At 34.6% G+C, this 18,646-nt stretch overlaps 1 protein-coding gene across 1 annotated transcript; it reads left to right on the top strand.

Moving 5' to 3' along the window:
* The first annotated feature begins 544 nt into the window (after positions 1 to 544).
* Positions 545 to 13,629, top strand: LOC148603661 (uncharacterized). The gene is made up of 2 exons (XM_088553211.1): positions 545 to 610; positions 11,677 to 13,629. The coding sequence occupies exon 2, from the start codon at positions 11,682 to 11,684 to the stop codon at positions 12,885 to 12,887; it is 1,206 nt and encodes a 401-aa protein (XP_088409337.1). The 5' UTR covers positions 545 to 610; positions 11,677 to 11,681; the 3' UTR covers positions 12,888 to 13,629.
* Positions 13,630 to 18,646: the final 5,017 nt, after the last annotated feature.

The raw sequence follows: 18,646 nt of genomic DNA, 5'->3' as shown, positions 1-18,646 counted from the left end.
TTACACTTAAACCTTTTTGATAAAGTAATTCAGCATGTTGTAAAACTTTAAAATCATATTTACATTTTCAATACTGGGTACAGTGTTCATCAGTGCTTTCTACTTGGATAAATGTTGTTGAATATTAAAATGTGATGTAATATCTATCGTTTTATGAATTATTGAAACATACAACTGGTCCAGCTTAAACGTGAATATTAAAAGCGCATGACAAAAAAACAATTATAATTATAACTGTGCTACATGTAAATTTGCACTGGGCCTATGGCCCTCAATATTTTTTTTTCTATTGATATCTGAATAGGCAGTGGCAATTCCAAATGAGGGGCGTGAACGCCCGTTTCCGATAAAATTTTGTCATTTCATGCAAAATCCGGGCAAAAATGAGTAAATAGTGGAAACCCCCTTTTCGAAATCTGTCAATCTTCAACCCAGATAATATTGTTAAATAGTTGCACTACTGATACGATGAACCTGAACATTAATGTATAATTAACTAGGCTTTACTGTGTCTTTTTAACTATTCACAAATGTATTTTAAAAGTTCAAGTTGGGCGAACATGCGTGACGCTAGATTCGTTTAGATTTTTAAGAACAGATCTACTTATATGTAAGCATGCGTTTTTAAAATATAATTATTTTGCATAAGTTCGTTGATTAATTGATGTCAAATCAATATGACAAAAAATATTAAGTGTATTATTACATTGTGTGCAGCAGGATCGTCATAATGGGGAGGGGTAGAGTCGCTTTGTTCTAGTTGATTCTTTAAAGTAGATAATGTTGACCCGTTCTAAGTAGAAAAGGTCACCATCACTTTGAACTAAAGGATCGCGGGGTTTTGTACTATTTCATGTAAGGTAAGGCCATTTTTATTTACTCTCTACAATATTGAAATCAAAGCACTCGTGAAGTGAATCAATTTATATCGAATGTTTGAATCGATACACATAAAATAAAAAAGGATCGAGGTAGAATACAAGGAAGACAATTTCGAATAAATCTAAAAGTAGTCAAGTTACATTGGCAACTTTGATGTGAATGTGTAATATTAAATATAAGGGAGGGGATAGAACCAATTTTTGTGACCTGTGACCTACTTTAACGAAGGTGTCTTAAGACTAAGACATGTCTTGGGATGGTCTTAGGTTATATCTTAGTGGCAAGTCTGTTTATCGAAGATGTTGTAAGTTAAAACATCTATTTATTTTGGCCTCAACTTTAGAAAATTTCATGATCAGATTTATTGAACAAACATGGCTTCTGTCTTTTCCGCATGAAACATTGTAGGCAAAATATAAGTGGAAGCAGAAGTATAATTTTGATGCATCAGTTTGTGTCATATTCAAGCAGTTTTACTTGTTTATCAGGCCAGCAAGATTATTCTGAATATCCTGAAATTTCAAAGCTAAAACTAGCTTTTTCGGTTCTAACATTTGTCAAATTGAGATTGACTTTTAAACCTTAAATCTACCTCAAAAACTACTATCAAATCTGAATTTTAGGTAAACATTTTCTGAATTGCTTCCAAATTTTAACTTAAGATGAGGGCAAGTCCAATTCATGGATTTCAGGTGTGGTGATGGTGGCGTAAACACTATTTAAGCGAGTCGACTTTCTGTCTTATCATTTGAGGGAAAAACTCAAGCGTTTATGTAATTAATATACGTTTTCTTTTCGATTTCAATAGAAGGAAAAGACCCTCCTTTCCTTCTGAATTTTAAATTACATGTACCAGAACTACACATATATGGAACAGGAATAGGATTATGTTGCTTCAAGATTGAAGTCATCACTACAGAAGTTTTATAGTCGTCATCATGAACTCGCGGATCGTTACGTTGTATCCATGTGCAGCATGAAGACGGATTTTTTTCAACGTGTCATAGCTTTCCTTCCCATCTTTCGTCTACCCCGGACTTTACTTTTTTATGAACAACTCGGCGGGTGTATCTAGAAAAACAGAGGACGCTTACCCTACTGGTGCATCTGGTCCATGTACCCAGTTTTTAGTGCAGTCCGAATTGCTCATTTTCTCTTGTTATTTTCTATGTATTATTTTTTGGTTATTTATGTTCTTTGTTGTAGTTTTGCCCGTTTTCCATGTCTGGTTTTTGTTCCTGGATTACGTTTGTTCTTGTTTCGGCTAGAATCTTGGTTCCTTTAATTACTCTTTCAACATTAAAGAACTCGCAACCTTTACCCACTCTGACACTGGATCCGTCAAGATCTCTTTAAATGCATACCATGAGGTTCAGTATATGTGCAAATTTATCTAATATTCAAGATTGATGCTACCAATTTTTAAAAAAAAATCATCACTAATATTAAAGCAATTGTATTTCTATTGCAAACAAACTTTTTGGAAATATACTGTACTATTGATTTGTTTGTTTGTTTGTTGGGGTTTAACGTCCGAGCAGCAATATTTCAGCTATATTCAGACGATGAACATGAAATGGATGATAAAATGAACATGAAATGATGATGAAACGAAAAATATGATGGGACACAAAGACAGTAGGGTCAACAAATTTTGATTGCCACTAGAAATAGGGAGGGATGGGTAAGGTCGGGCAATAAATAGTGCTCAGAAACCTAGACGGGGGCTAGCCGCTCTGCCCATAGAGCAACTGGGATGTGTGCCCCAGGTGGTGGAATGGGGGTACCCCTGGCATGTTACATGCTGGGGTTGTCAGGCTATAATACGGAAAATCGGACCGCAAACCACACTGGTGCACCGTATTGGGAAATATGCTACGTTCCTCGCACGTTAAAGAACCCTGCTGTGGTATTCGATAGGAGTAGGAACCTTTGCACTCCGCCACAGGAGGCTAAATTGCCCGATCTTACCCATCCCTCCCTTTTTCTGGTGGCAATCAAAATTTCTCGACCCTATTATCCTTGTGTCCCATCCTTTTTTTTCATTTCATGTTCATTTTATCATCCATTTCATGTTCATCGTCTGAATATAGCTGAAATATTGCTGCTCGGACGTTAAACCCCAACAAACAAACATTTAATTATGTTTCTTATCTTTAATTTATTCATTTCTAACTCATTTTTTTTATTTTATGATCGTTTCACGTTAGATTTTTACTTTTGTTTTATTTTCCTTATTTGTATTTGGCGGAAAAGGGCTATACGGGAAAAACATTTTTGCGCAATTTAACTACGATTTTTTATCCAATTGGCGCAAAAGGACGATGCCCGGTAGATCTGTCCATGACATCAAATTAAAGATAATGCAGCGCGTAGCCAGCGCTGAACTTCTATTTATTTAAATTGCAAAACGTAATCATGAATACTTCGATTAATTGATACAAAACTGTGTCAACATACATCAAAGAGAGTAAATCGATTATCATGTTAAATAAGCATTATATATAACTGGTCACATTGATAAATTCCGGGTGTTCGAAAAAAAAATATACCAAAAAAAAACTAAATAAAAACATTATCCTTCATCAAATAAAAACATATTTAAATCAATTTGAAGGTTTAAATGTATATTTTGAGATATTCTTGGTTATTCTAGGGTATTCTGGGTATTCATGGGTATTTTAGGGGTATTTCTAGGTATTCTTGGGTATTTTAGGGGTATTTCTAGGTATTCTTGGGTATTTTGTTGGTATTTCTATTGTCCGAACAATGCACGTACTAAAATATTTGACTGATTTTTCTTATAAAAAGAGCTAGTTTTTTTGTAATCAATCAATTGGATTACTATATACAATAGTTAGGAATAAGTTTGCTTCTGAATTCTGTTACTACACTACTATTGCATATAAATAAAATATGATATTCATCCCCTATTCCATTCTTACACAAAGTACTGTAACACTATCTTTCTTGTCTTGGCACATTAAACCAGTTTCTATTGGGAGATGTAGATTTCACGTACGTAATTTAGTTATCCAAATTCTACTGGGTTTTGGAAGTCTTATAAGGTATTTTTCAAGTTGTGGTTGTATCCCAACAGATGCCTATGGAGTACTTTGATTAACTCGAAATTGAAGACCCGGGCGGGGCATCCTGTTGTAGCCGTTGTAAACAGGAAAAGTCAGATTGTTGGGATACTGACTAAGCGATCCGTTGAGTAAAGCCTGTGGACTAAGGTAGGACTCGAATGCTTGGTGAAGACATGGGCTGGGTTTGGGCTTGAGGTTGCGGTTGAGGTGTACCCGCCATTATTGTTGTCGTTTTACAAGGTGGGTCAACCCTGAATGTCCTTGGTTTTTCCTCTTTTTTCCTTTTGTCATGTCCGGATGAATTGAATTAACACAGAATATAAGAAATGTTCAAATTTCCACCGACAAAACGAGTCAAATCCACATTGAACACCTTAATTAATCATTTAAGTTTGCAGATAGGCCAGAGTTCCTCAGTTCTCAGATGGCGCCATAAAACTTCACGTGATAGTTTGTCAATATGTGTACTATCATATCTTTGTACGATATGTTCGGTGTCTCATTGCTCTTCACCACATTAGCACGATAGTACTACTTTTAATTTCAGTGGCGGATCCAGAGGGTTGCAGGGGGTTAATGCATTAACACTCCCTTTTTTATTTCATATTGTCATTTTAGTAGACTACTTTTTTTACAGAGGTTGATTCAGAAATGTATGAAAAATAAAGCATCGAGTGATTTATGAAGTGGAGGGTTTCGGGGTTATTAATTGCCAATTTCTGCCAAGATTTTGTATATAATTAACATTTTTCAACAAAGATCACGTTTATCACCACCAGACCCCATGAATACAAGACCGGTTTAAACTTGAACACCGAAATGTAGGTTATCACGCTGGTCATGCGGACACAAGTAAGGTACTGTATAGTCCAAGTATGATCCTAGCCAACTTAAGTGGGTGTCCAATCAAAAACCAGACAGTGTGTGGCACATGACCAATTTTGTTTTCAAAATTTTTTGTATCCATTTCGTACCGCAGATGCATCTTTTCTCAAAGTCGAACGTTGGTTTTCGATTAACTTTAATTGAAAGAAAAATGAACTACATAGAAAGCATTAAAATTCCGTTGTAAAAGGGAGATAACTCTTTCAATTTGTGCAAAAGCTGGTAGCTTTCTTAGGGAATTGTAAAATCTTTTTCTGAGCCACCCATTGTCGTTTTAAAAAATCTTTTATGACCTTGCGCACGGTTTTAATACCGCAAAGCGCATCCTCCCAAGTCAGAGTTTTGAGTCCACCCTCGCTCCGTCAAACCCCTGACATCAAGCATTCATTTTTAGCGGGTATCGTCCAGCGCCATCTAGTGAGTTACTTAAGTTTAACCCAGTTCCAAAATCCAATCAAATCACTCGTAATAGAAACTCTTCGATATAACTTACAAAGTGGCTATACATAACGTCATTTTATTAGTAAAGACTCTAAACAGATATCATTTTTGCTCATGTTGCATCATTTGTAACATCATACAACTTTCAGTTACTATATCGGATCGTCCATTACCTCGAATTATTGTTTACCTTTCCACAGACATTTTATGATAAATCGATTTTCATTGGTGCTTCTCACCCGGAGAAGCAACCAATCGGAATTGGCTGGACGATACCCCCTAAATATGAATGAGTGATGTCAGGGGTTTGAGGGAGCGAGGGTGGACTCAAAACCCTGACTTGGGAGAATGCGTAAAGTGTAACGTCAAGAAGACACATGACGTTTCTTCGAAAAAAAAAGACTGTGTTAACGGTGTGTTTTTGCTTTGATATTAAAATCCTGCTGAACTTGAGTTCAAATATCGAGCGTAGCTTCAAATGCATTTGAAAATAAAGCACCGATATTTTTTTTGCGTAAATTAAATCACTTCGAATCTACGAACAAATGACTTAATTAAGTCATTTAAAAATCCATCCATGCTTATCCATGCTATTCAATAATAATTACTGTTTTTTTGTTTTTGTTTTTTTTTTGGGTTTTTTTTAGGGAGGGGGGTTTGTTGTTGTTGTTGTTTTGTTGTTGTCTATTGTCTTTTGTTTGTTCGTTTTTTATTTGTTTGTTTTTCGTTTTTCGTTTTTCGTTTTTTTGTATTTTTTTTTTTTTGTGAGGGGGGGGTCCATGAAACAACATTTGTTTGCTCTTAATCTCGATGTATCCCCGAATTGGACTTCTGAAGTACGACCCTTATTGTACATCAATCCTTGGCATTCACATAGCAAGTATGTACATTATTTAGACACTTCTTTTTGCGCGAAAAAAAAAATTCTGAAAAACATCATCACATGTACATGTATGCCTACATCTAGAAAGATATATTATTTTTTTTTACAAAAAGTCACGAAATGAAATAATATTTTCGATGCAACGATGAATCAAAACAATTGATTGGAGAAAAAAACAACAGCATATTTAAATTTGTTCGCTGTTCGAGTTTTGTTTTTTTACGGTTTAAACAAAGGCAATTTGATTTTCCGAAAACGAGGCGTGGTGTGGGATTTTTTGCATGAAAATGCACTCCCTAAAAATCTTTTGATTCGTGTCTACGTGCAAATTTACCGGGTAATACACTGTCGGGGTCAAGAGTACTGGTGGTATAACATAAACAGTTGGACGAAAAGTTAAATATCAAGTCGACGAACATATATACAAAAACAATGAGTTGCTTTTCAAAGTAAAGTCCAATGAATAGAATAAAAATAACGATCAGATATACATGCGTTATATTTTCAAACGCATAATGAGAAAAACATTGACAAAAGAAATAACTCTTACACACCTTTACTTTTTCAAACTTCACATACATGTATCCGCCCGCCCTTTTATTGGACAAACATGTGCATCGATTAAACATGAATATTGTAATAAACTTTGCATTTTGTTTCATTCTCTGTCCAATTGGTCGCAAGGCTTTTTATACCGGTATCCTTTTTACCTCCGTCGCCAAAGGCGAAAGCAGGCCTAGGAGTTGGAATACTCTGTCCGTCTGTAATAGCGCAGACTGTCCTTGCAACTCCTCTGAAGATTTCCAACAGAAATTCCTGAAACTTGGTATGTTGGAAGAATACATATGTAGTGCACACTGTCAGGAAATTTTGATTCTCTAATTTATGTATATGGGACTTAAATTTGTACGTTCCGTAGTTCCGTATACACATGCACATCCGTAGCACTTTTTTAGTTGCACTTTCCCCAGCACCTATAAATCACAGCTATAGTGCGCACGCAGGTCCAGACATCGACTGGTCTAGCATGTTTAAATCGGGAAATTCCCTTAATCGATATACTGGTAACGGTTACTTATTACATACATGTATTTTACAAACAAATTACGTCCACTTACCATTAATATCAATTTCTTAGCATCGTTTCTTTCATTTTTAACATTTCCTTATACCATTTATTCTTTGTTCCTCGTTATTTTTCATCTTTTGCTGACTTGTTTATTTTGATTCGCTCTGAACAGAAGATTGACAATCTATATTTTGCTTGGTTCATAATCAACGCATTGTTTGTTGTTTGATCATCGCTAGACCGGGTATTGAAGAAAAAGATTTTACACTAAAAACGTCGCGGATGTTTTTTTTTTCTCTCCACTCAACGTCGCATGCACTCTAATTACGTCAAATAACCATGTGGACAGTTTGTTTAGAAATCGCAAAATACTGTATATATGTGATATATTTCTGCAAAATTTCAAATATATCTGTTGAGAGTGTGTAATTATATTCATTAAAGATATTTAAGGCATGAAGTACATGAAGACCATGCTCGCATTGGTTGAAATATAGAGGTGGACATTTTGTTTAGAATTCGTAAAAATGGTAGAATTTTTATCATGTAGTTTATATTTCTCTGATTGTTCTTGTTCTCTGTTCTATATTAGATGCAAATTCTTCATATTTTCATTTCTTCTTTTTCTGTGTATAAAAAAGTCATTGTTATTGGTAGGTTACCGTTTATTCTCCGATGATGTTCAGCGTCTACATCACTTACTCTATATGGAAAGTGACCATGCAGAATGAAAAACAACTATCACTGCCATGGTTTCTAACATATGAGAAATTCGCAGAATTTCGCGTCGCTTCCTGTAAAATTATGGAAGGTATATTGCATTTCGGTTTTTTGTTAAAACACTATATCCGTTCTGTATGCAATATTTTGGTTACGCGTCTACAGTAATTTTTGATGATTTTGGTGACAATTTCGTGTCAGAATCCGATTTCAGTATCATAATGTGCCATTTTGTAGGTATGAAAATGTTAATCTATGCAACATACCAAATATTTTGATATATGATAATCTTACTATGGTTTACTGTCGAGGACTCGCGCAAACTTAAAAAAAAAACTAAGCAATATTCGCAATAAAGTATATGTACATGTACTATTGGACATAATTATGTATAAACATTACATTGGAACCAAAAAAAAATAAATAAATAAATAAATAAAATAAAAAAAATAAAAAAATCCGTGAGATAAATTTTACCACAGGCCACCTATATCATATGATCTATCTGATTTGTACATATTAGTTCCCATATGCACTTGAATCAAAACACCGTATTTACATCTACTATTAGACCGATTTACATTTAAATCTTTTTGACAAAGTAATGCAGCATGTTGTAGAAGTTTTAAATTATAATTGTATTTTCAATACTGTGTACAGTGTTTATCAATGCTTTCTACCTGGTTAAATATGTAGGTCTCACTTTTGTTAAAAAACATGAATATTAAAATGGCGGTGTAAAATTAATCGTTTTTTGAATAATTTAAACATAACATTAAGTGTATTATGACATTGTGTGCAGCAGGATCGTCATAATGGGGAGGGATAGAGTCGTTATGTACTAGTTGATTCTTTAAAGTAGATAATGTTGACCCGTTCTAAGTAGAAAAGGGTCATCATCACTTTGAACTAAAGGATCACGGAGTTTTGTACTATTTCATGTAAGGTAAGGCCATTTTATTTACTCTCTACAATATTGAAATCAAAGCACTCATGAACTGAATCAATTTATATCGAATGTTTGAATCGATACACATAAAATAAAAAAGGAGGTAGAATACAAGGAAGACATTTCATAAAACTAAATGTAGTCCAGTTATATTGTCAGATTTGATCTGAATGTGTAACGTTGAATATAAGGGAGGGGATAGAATCAAATTTTGTGTGCTGTGACTTGTGACCTGCTTTAACGAAGGTGTATTAAGAGTAAGACAAGTCTTGGGATGGTCTTAGGTTATATTTTAGTCCCAAGTCTGTTTATCGGAGTTATCGTAAGTTAAAACATCTATTTATTTTGGCCCCAACATAGAAAAGTTTTATTAGCAAACCGGTTCTTACATTTGTCAAATCGACATCTATTTTTAAACACCCTTAATCTACCTCAAAAGTGACTATCAAATCTAAATTTTAGGTCAAAATTTTCTGGGTTTTTTAAGTAAAAATTAAAAAAAAACGGTAAAACTGTCTTCCAAATTTTAATTTAAGATGAGGGCGATTCAAATATTTCAGGTGTGGTAATGGTGGCGTAGACACTATTTTAGCGAGTCTCGACTTTCTGTCAAAGAAAAATCAGACTTTTATGCAATTAATGTACGTTTTCTTTTCGATTTCAGGTCAGCAAACGACCCTCCTTCCTTCTGAATCTTAACTTACTTGTACCAGAACTACACATATATAGTTACAAGCATCACCATTGCCTAAATAATCTATTTTCCTTGTGTTAAATACCATGTACGAGACAAATAAAATGAAAAATTATCAAGGTAACCAAGATTCTAGCGGAAATCAAAAAAATGTAATCCAGTAACAAAGGCTAGGCATGGAAAACAGACGCACACAACAAAGAACATAAATAATCAAGTAAAATAAATACCAAGTAACAAAAGCAAATGAGCAACTTAGACTCTACTAAAAACTGAGCATGGACTAGGTGCACCGGTAGGGTAAGCGTTCCCTGCTTTTCTAGAAACACCCGCCGAGTTGCTGATAAAAAGTCAAGTCCAGGATAGACAAAAGAGGAAAGAAAAACTATGACACGTTGAACATATTAGTTCTCATGATGCAGATACACCTTAACGATCCACGACTTCATGATGACGACCATAAACTTCTGTAGTGATGACTTCAATCTTGCAGCAACATAACCCTGTTCCAGAAACCAAATTGTAAGAAGTCTAGCGCGATACAAAAGTATGCGTAGTTGCGGCAATTTAAGCTCTGGTATATCGTATGAATTGCGGTATGAAAACTCCATACGCAGGTGCTGAAGGGATGTTGCCAGAATGATGTTTGTTTGTTTATTGGGGTTTAACGTCCGAGCAGCAATATTTCAGCTATATTCAGACGATGAACATGAAATGGATGATAAAATGAACATGAAGTGATGATGAAATGAAAAATGGGATGGGACACACGGATAATAGGGTCGACAAATTTTGATTGCCACAAGAAAAAGGGAGGGATTGGTAGGGTCGGGCAATTTAGCCTCCTGTGGCGGAGCCCTATGGTTCCTACTCCGAGAGAATACCACAGTAGGGTTCTTTAACGTGCGAGGAACGTGGCATCTTTCCTAACACGGTGCACCACTATGGTTTGGGGTCAGGTTTTCCGTATTATAGCCTTTGCCAGAATGAAAGGGAAATTGACAATACGAAATGAAGTCATCGCGTTTGTCGTATAGTTTGGTCAACAGTTTTCCTTTACCGTCGATCTCTAAGTGTAGGTCAAGATATGAGGCTGACTTCACAGTGTCTGTAGTATCCTTATTCTCAAGTTCTTTGAGGTAGATGCGAGGTATCAAATCCATGAAACTAGGATTGTTTAACGATAATACGTCATCTATATAGCGAAAACTGATATTAAAGGAACTAGCTTCTAAGAAATGACGTTTCTTCTTTTGGATCAGATCAGATATAAAGTCAGCTTCATAAAATTGAAGGAATAGTTTAGCAAGTAAAGGAGCACAAATTGTTCCCATTGGTTAGTTAGTTGAAAAACGCTTCCACCACACCAAAAATATGTTCCTGCATTTTAAAAACTTCTTCTTTGGAATATTTGGAAGATGATCTGGAATTTTTTTTTTTACAAAGTCTGAGTAATCCCTATAAACTACATATTTGTATCTGGATTTACCGTCTTTTTTGGATTAACAACGATGTATAATGTTTTTGAGTCGTGATTTTAATTGAGTTTATAGGCGTTTATGAGTTGAAAATCATAGGTTTTAATGCTATTGTATTCTGATAATAATTTTGAATTGAGGGTTTCCACAAAATCTTTCGAATTTTGGAATGAAAAAGCGACGAGTTTCAAACCCACAATAGAAAACACTTCTAAATATTAACCCAGTGTCTCATGAACATGCTAAGCAGTAGCCTCGTTTACGTTGGATATTAATTTACATGGACGGTTGGACCAACTTGGATGTCACCATTTACTCTTCTAAATGATGGTCTCCTAGTAAAACAATAAATGCATTTATAGAATTCTTGTGATTAGATTTATGAGGATAAACACGGTTTTTTTCTGAACTCATCGATCTTTAAAATCGAACCATTTCATCATAAACCTGGCACTTCCCTTGTAATTGAGTAGTCTGATTTTACATATCTTTACAATTCTGAAGAGAAAAAAAACAATCTTAATTGTAAAACGTGAATTGCCGTTTGCTTGTCCGCAAGTTTATTCCAATTTTTTCCCTGTTTTAGATACGATGGTTGTGAGATATAAGAGGAACGAGATAACAGCGACACTTGTAATCGTTTGTGTATTTGTTTTTGGCATCGTGTGTCTTCAGCAATTCTCGCATACTACAAATGACCAGATTTTTTTTAACTTGGCATCAGGACGTTCATTTACTGTTCAATCACAACACAAAAATGCCTTAAACAAAGTTGTAACATGGCAACGCGATTTTACTTATCGCAGTCAATTTACAACTGCGATAAAATACCAGAAGCTTCTAACAGTGGAAAAACGAAAAACAACAGCGGCTTCATCATTTAAAGAAAAGGAATCGAAAAGGGTCGAAACTTTGCCACATGTTTTTACATATCGAAATAATTCTTGGCAAATAGCGGATATTTGCAAGCCATATACAGTATACCTAAACAGAACCGACTTTCCACTGGTAAAGTTTTCTTCCCTAGCTGGTGTAACTAAAATTTTTACCCATTCAATTGCTATAGACGGAATTTCGTCGTTGATCAAGCGCTACGGTGCGTTTGAAGTGGAAACTATAAACAGAATTGTTTATGAGCTGCAAAAAGACAACCAATTGAATCTGATCGATATTGGAACAAATGTCGGACAGCATAGCATAGCGGCTGCTCTGATTGGTCGAGAGGCACTGGCTATCGATTGCGCAAAATCAAACATCGAACATGTATGTGCAACTGTACAATATTCTAATTTTAGTGATAAGATCACAATGGTCTACAACATTATTTCTGACACACATGAAAAAAGACAAGTGCGTTACAGCCCAAATAACGACCATTTTGGAAATACATATGTGGAGTCAGACGGTATTGGGGCAAAAATGTTGTCATCATTCAAAAAAGGATTCTTCAGTAATAAAACAGTTGAGGAAGATGCAGTTTCTTTGGATGATATGTTACGCTTGCCACAAATGGATCGTTTTAAAAAAGTATTTATTAAGCTTGATGTAGAAGGACATGAACACAGAGTATTACAAGGAGGAATGCAATTCTTCAAGACAGTACACATATCCGGTATAATTATGGAGTGGGCGTGGCACAAGAATCGCAAAACAGCAAATTTGATAATTTCCTTAATGCAGACATTCAAATTTAAACCATATGAAATCCCTCGTTCTAAACCTCAAAATCAAATTGATATTTCAGATCGAGACCCAAATAAATGGCCACAAGATGTTCTTTGGTTACCAGTGAAGTAGCAGTTTATTTGCAATAAAATGTAATGGTTAATAATAGTGTACGTGGCTTTTTAACCACCAAGGGTAATAAATTTCTGAGACAGGTTTCCCACCATTTTACATAAGTTGTCTAAATATTTCATTGGGAAATACAGATTCTCCTTCAGTGATGAGTGATTTAAGTTATTTCTCCACTCGAGATGGTAAAATTAAAATTTTCATCATGCGGGCTGTAGCGTACATGATAAAATATTAATTTTACCACAGGGAGTGGAAAAATAATCTAAAACGAGAATAGGCTGAAGGAGAATGGGTCTCTCCCATTAAATCTGTAGAAAACTCGAAGAAATTTAATCACCACCCGTGGTGAAAAAGTCACGTGTATTTTTAATTACCGAATCGACTTAGAAGGGGTGATTTTTTTGTACAGTGTCACATCAATGTTAATTGACTAAAACAAAGCAAAATTAGAGGACGAATATTTGATGGGTGGTGGGGATGGTGTCGAAGACATTTTAGATAAATATTTTGCTCAGACCTTTGTGAAAAAAAAATTATACTTCAAACTACATTTGATCCAAACATTAAGTTTTTACATAAACGGAAATAAAATAATTTGATTCGATGTATGCGCAAAATGAATATTTTAACCGTTAACTTGGAGAAATAAGATATTTTGATACGAAGAACCCATCTTCCAAGACACTTCCGTTCAATACCAAATGGCCATTCACAGATACATAAAAAACAAAAAGAAAACAAATAGGGGTTCAACAATCATTATACATTGTAATATACCATGTGTTGTAAAAATGTATTATTGCAAAAAATTCCAGTACCTTATAGTATAATTTCCCTTGGTTATCATTTCCATTTATTAATATCAGGGGGTTTCAAGTTCTCAATTCCCGGGCTAAACAGCCATCTAGAAAACCTGAAAAAAATCTTCCTGTTTGGTGGGCGCATTTTAAACACCGCCTTCTTAAATTAGTAAACTAGATTCATTATAAGTTCCGGTCCAAAAAAAGGTGGCCCCCTTGACCACATTCTATGAAAATCAATCCCATCCAAGATATTTTTACTACTACCAATTCGCCATAGTTGAAAAGAAATCGGTCAAAATGGAGGAGCTATCTAGGCAACAAGCCTTAATCAGCGCTGACCAGGCGACAAACCTAAATCAGCGCTGACCAGGCAACAAACCTACATCAGCGCTGACCAAGCAAAATGCTTAAATCAGCGCTGACCAGGCGACAAACCTAAATCAGCGCTGCCCAGATGACAAATCTAAATCACCACTGACCAGACAACAAACATAAATCAGCGCTGACCAGGCGACAAGCTTAAATCAGGGCTGACCAGACGACAAATCTAAATCATTGACTTTCTACGAAGTCCCTCGTCGAAAAAAGTGGTTCCTTTTACCAATTTCTTTGAAAATCATTCACATCCAATCAATTAAAACATGGAGGCTCTACCTAGGCGACAGGAAGTTATGACTGATGAACGGAGGGACAGACGGATCAAAAACATTATACTCCAGCAACTTTGATGAAAAAATTATAATGTATATGTTTTTATATAAAAAAAATAAACCGTATTTAAATAACAACTATGAAGTCTGGAAAGTAAGCTCCTAATCTTGAAATTGAATTTGAAAAAATGTATTTCTTTTACAGTATGCCTAAATATATGATGTGATGTAGGTACATATTAAGTAATTTGAAATTTGAGTTTACTCTTCATTTACCAGTACATGTATTTTTCTTTCTCGAAAGGTCGTTATTTTGAAAATTTATTATTTTTGATATAGGCTAAAAACCACTAATTCAACTTCCCATAGGCTTCTATGCTAATTTCACAATATTCAATGGCTTCTCTGGACTTTACCTTAACTTTAACCTGCAGATGACTATATATCAGCATGATTCTACATATGTCAGCTCACAATCCTCAGAATGGCATGTGGGGTTAGCAGACTTGCAGTGCAGTACTGGTCACCGGAAGTGAAGGGTCTATAAATAGCATGGGAAATCCCAGTGTTTTCACAAGATAGGGGTATATTTAAAATTCATTATGGAGATTAGGCTTCACATCACAAGAAGCAAAATGCACCTATAAAATGTACAGAAATGTTTTTCCTTTCAGAAACTCTTTAAATTTTTAAAATAAGATGAGAACTTTTTTCACAGCACTAAGAGGAACAGGGGTAATTTCTGCGTAGGACTATTTTTGCGTACGTTCCAAATGCTCATTGGTTGAATTGGTGGTCTGTAACCTAAAGAGTCACTTTTTGTCTTAGAAAAAATAAATAACTATACAGGTATCTTCCTACACACATACTGAATGCATTTGCAAAGTTTCAGTGAAATGTGACAAGCACTTTTTTAAATATTTGATTTTTAAATATAGGGTAACCAAGTTGTGCGAGCAAAAAAGTGAAAATATTCTACCATACTGAAATGCATTAAATATTTGCAAAGAACTTTTTCTGACTTTTCAAATAAAAAATATCAATCACAACTTGTTTTTTAACAATATTAATGAAGAAATAGTTTTAAAAGTAATCATTTTCTGAGAAATTGGTCTATTTTTAAAAATTTATTTCTGACTTGCCTCCCCCTTTTTCTTGATCACATGTCAAAAATCCTAAATCTTTAAACTTTCACAAAAGGTGATATATTTGGCTTTAAATTTGTAAATACAGTGTTTTTACATTAAAACATGACCAGTAAAGGGCACCTAAAGCAAAAAAAGTGCTCAATAATGGATTTTCCATGTTGCCATAGGGGAATGCTTATATGGCCTTAACCGCAGTAATGAAAGTGAGTTTTTCCTCATTTCTAACCTAATTTTTGCTCAAATCTACACAAAACTTGATTTCAAGTGCTTATTACTACCATATTTAGGTAAATATAGCCCTCAAAGTTTAATATTTGATATTTTTACTAAATTTTCTACACTTTTTACAAGATAGGACATAAAAATCAGCCAAAAAGACCAATTTTCCATAATTTGGACCTATAACTTAAAAAAATGCATATTTTGAAGGATGTTTGTAGTGTATTCCTCTCATGGCAAAGTTAACAAGATCTTCAAGTAGTTTAAAGCTATTTCAAGAAACTTTTCATTTTGCCATGGCTTCAACTTAAGGCTAAAAACCACTAATTCAACTTCCCATAGGCTTCTATGCTAATTTCACAATATTCAATGGCTTCTCTGGACTTTACCTTAACTTTAACCTGCAGATGACTATATATCAGCATGATTCTACATATGTCAGCTCACAATCCTCAGAATGGCATGTGGGGTTAGCAGACTTGCAGTGCAGTACTGGTCACCGGAAGTGAAGGGTCTATAAATAGCATGGGAAATCCCAGTGTTTTCACAAGATAGGGGTATATTTAAAATTCATTATGGAGATTAGGCTTCACATCACAAGAAGCAAAATGCACCTATAAAATGTACAGAAATGTTTTTCCTTTCAGAAACTCTTTAAATTTTTAAAATAAGATGAGAACTTTTTTCACAGCACTAAGAGGAACAGGGGTAATTTCTGCGTAGGACTATTTTTGCGTACGTTCCAAATGCTCATTGGTTGAATTGGTGGTCTGTAACCTATATCCCTGTTTTGAATATTTAAAACCAATCCTAATTTTGAACATGACTGTTCCGATTGAAACTGCATTTAAAGCATTGTCACCCTTAAATCGTCATAAATACGATTTCTTATCATTTTGCAAAACATTTAACAATTTATACGTGAGGCCGTATATTCCCTCTATTTGTCTCAGATCTTGACACTACACCCAATGCTTACAGTTTTGTATAAGTACAAATCGTTAAAACTTCAGTTATCTTCCTTTAACTAACGGTTAAATATACCTGGAAAATATCCCAAACGAAAGAATAATCAAAGGAACCAAGATTCTAGCGGGAATCAAAAGAATGCAATCCAAGTAAAATACCAGGCATGGAAAACCGACACACAGAACGTAAAAAAACCAACATAATCCATACTAAGCAACAAAAGTAAATGAGCAATCCACTAAAAATAGGAATATGGACCAGGTGCACTAGTAGGGTAAGCGTCCCCTGCTATTCTAAAAACACCCACCGAGCTGCTTTTAAAAAGTCAAGGCCAAGGTAGATGAAAGAGGAATGGAAAAACCTGACTCGTTGAATAAATCGGTTCTCATGGTTCAGATCGATAAACCGTAATGGTTCATGATGACAATCATAAAACTTTTGTAGTGATTACTTCAATCTTGTAGCAACATAACCCTGTTCCAGAAGCCTTATTATAAGAAGTCTAGCGCGGTACAAAAAGTTTGCATAATTATGGCAAGCTCTGGCATAACGTATGTTGCCTTAGATGAAAGGAAAATTGACAATACGGAATGAAATGTAATCGCGTTTGTCTTATAGTTGCCTCGCTAGTTTTCCTTTCCCATCGATCTCTAAGTGCAGGTCAAGATATGATTCAGAAGCTGTCGCCACAATATCTGTAGTATCATATTTCTCAAGTTCTTTGGGAATAATGCGATGTATAAAATTTGCGACACTATGATTGTTTAACGATATCACGTCATCTGTATAGCGGAAACTGAGATCAAATTATCTGGCTATACGATGTTTCTTCCTTTGGATAAGATCAGTTATTAAGTCAGCCTCATAAAAGTGTGAAGGAATAGGTCAGCGAGTAGAAGAGCACACGTTATTTCCACTGGAATGCCGATAGTTCGTTGGAAAACGAGGCCACCACACTGGAAAAATATGTTGTCGATAAACAATTTTAATATTTTGAAAACATCTTCGCTGTATTTGGAATCATTTTTTATCAAGAATAAAGAATTTTTACCAACAACTACGTATATGTATCTAGGCGCACCGTCTTTTTTTGTGGAGTAAAAACGTTTTGATGTATAGTGTTTTTGAGTTGGAATTTTAATTAGTATGGGGTATAATGATAAGTCTTTGGTGAAAATGAAGTCGTTAACATTTCAAAAATTGGCGCAAACGCATGGCGCCATTAAAAATGCTACCTGCATTGAAGGTAAATAAGAATTCCAGAATTAATCGAATTAATTCACAAGCTAACTTCCTAGAACACTTCGCTTTCAAAGTATTTTTATGAAGGAATTTTATGTATACATAACCACAATTTTAGTTCTTATCTGTATACATTTACATCTGTACATCAGTAATTGTGCATTTCTATAATAATGTTCTCTCATGCATAGTCTTGTCTAAAGCCCCGTTCTCATACTTATATTTTTCGAATGGGCAAATTTATTTGAAAATCCGTAAATTTAAACAGGAATGCAAATTCCACCAATTAAAGAAATAACGTAAGCATTCTGCAAAAAGGGAATAAAGTATACGGCTATTTAAACTTGTGAATATAGCATATTAGTTAATAAAAGAGGCACTTGGAAACAATTTGAGTGAAGGAATTATATTTCGAATAACTGGATGATAATGCCAATCTTTTTAATATGCATCAATACATCCATACGATTTAAGTAATTTCAGAGAGAGTTATTACAAAGTGATTAATACATAAGTAAAAAATAGCTGCAAAAGATGAAAAGGGACTTAATACAAATAATTTACAAATGAAACGTGATAAAACTAAGAAAGGCCAAACTTACGACCTTTATCGGAAGTGAATAGAATTGGCCGGGAAGAACACTAAAGTTGAGAGGTTATGAAAAATCCTTTATCTTATTTACAGATTATATAAAACATCTCTGTTCATTTAAATGTGATATATATAA

The sequence above is a fragment of the Perna viridis genome, chromosome 11 (genome assembly GCF_037379345.1).
Source record: "Perna viridis isolate PV_CMFRI_1.1 ecotype Kerala chromosome 11, ASM3737934v1, whole genome shotgun sequence".
In the NCBI taxonomy this organism is placed as follows: Eukaryota; Metazoa; Mollusca; class Bivalvia; order Mytilida; family Mytilidae; genus Perna; species Perna viridis.
This window is presented reverse-complemented; position numbering and strand designations above follow the sequence as displayed.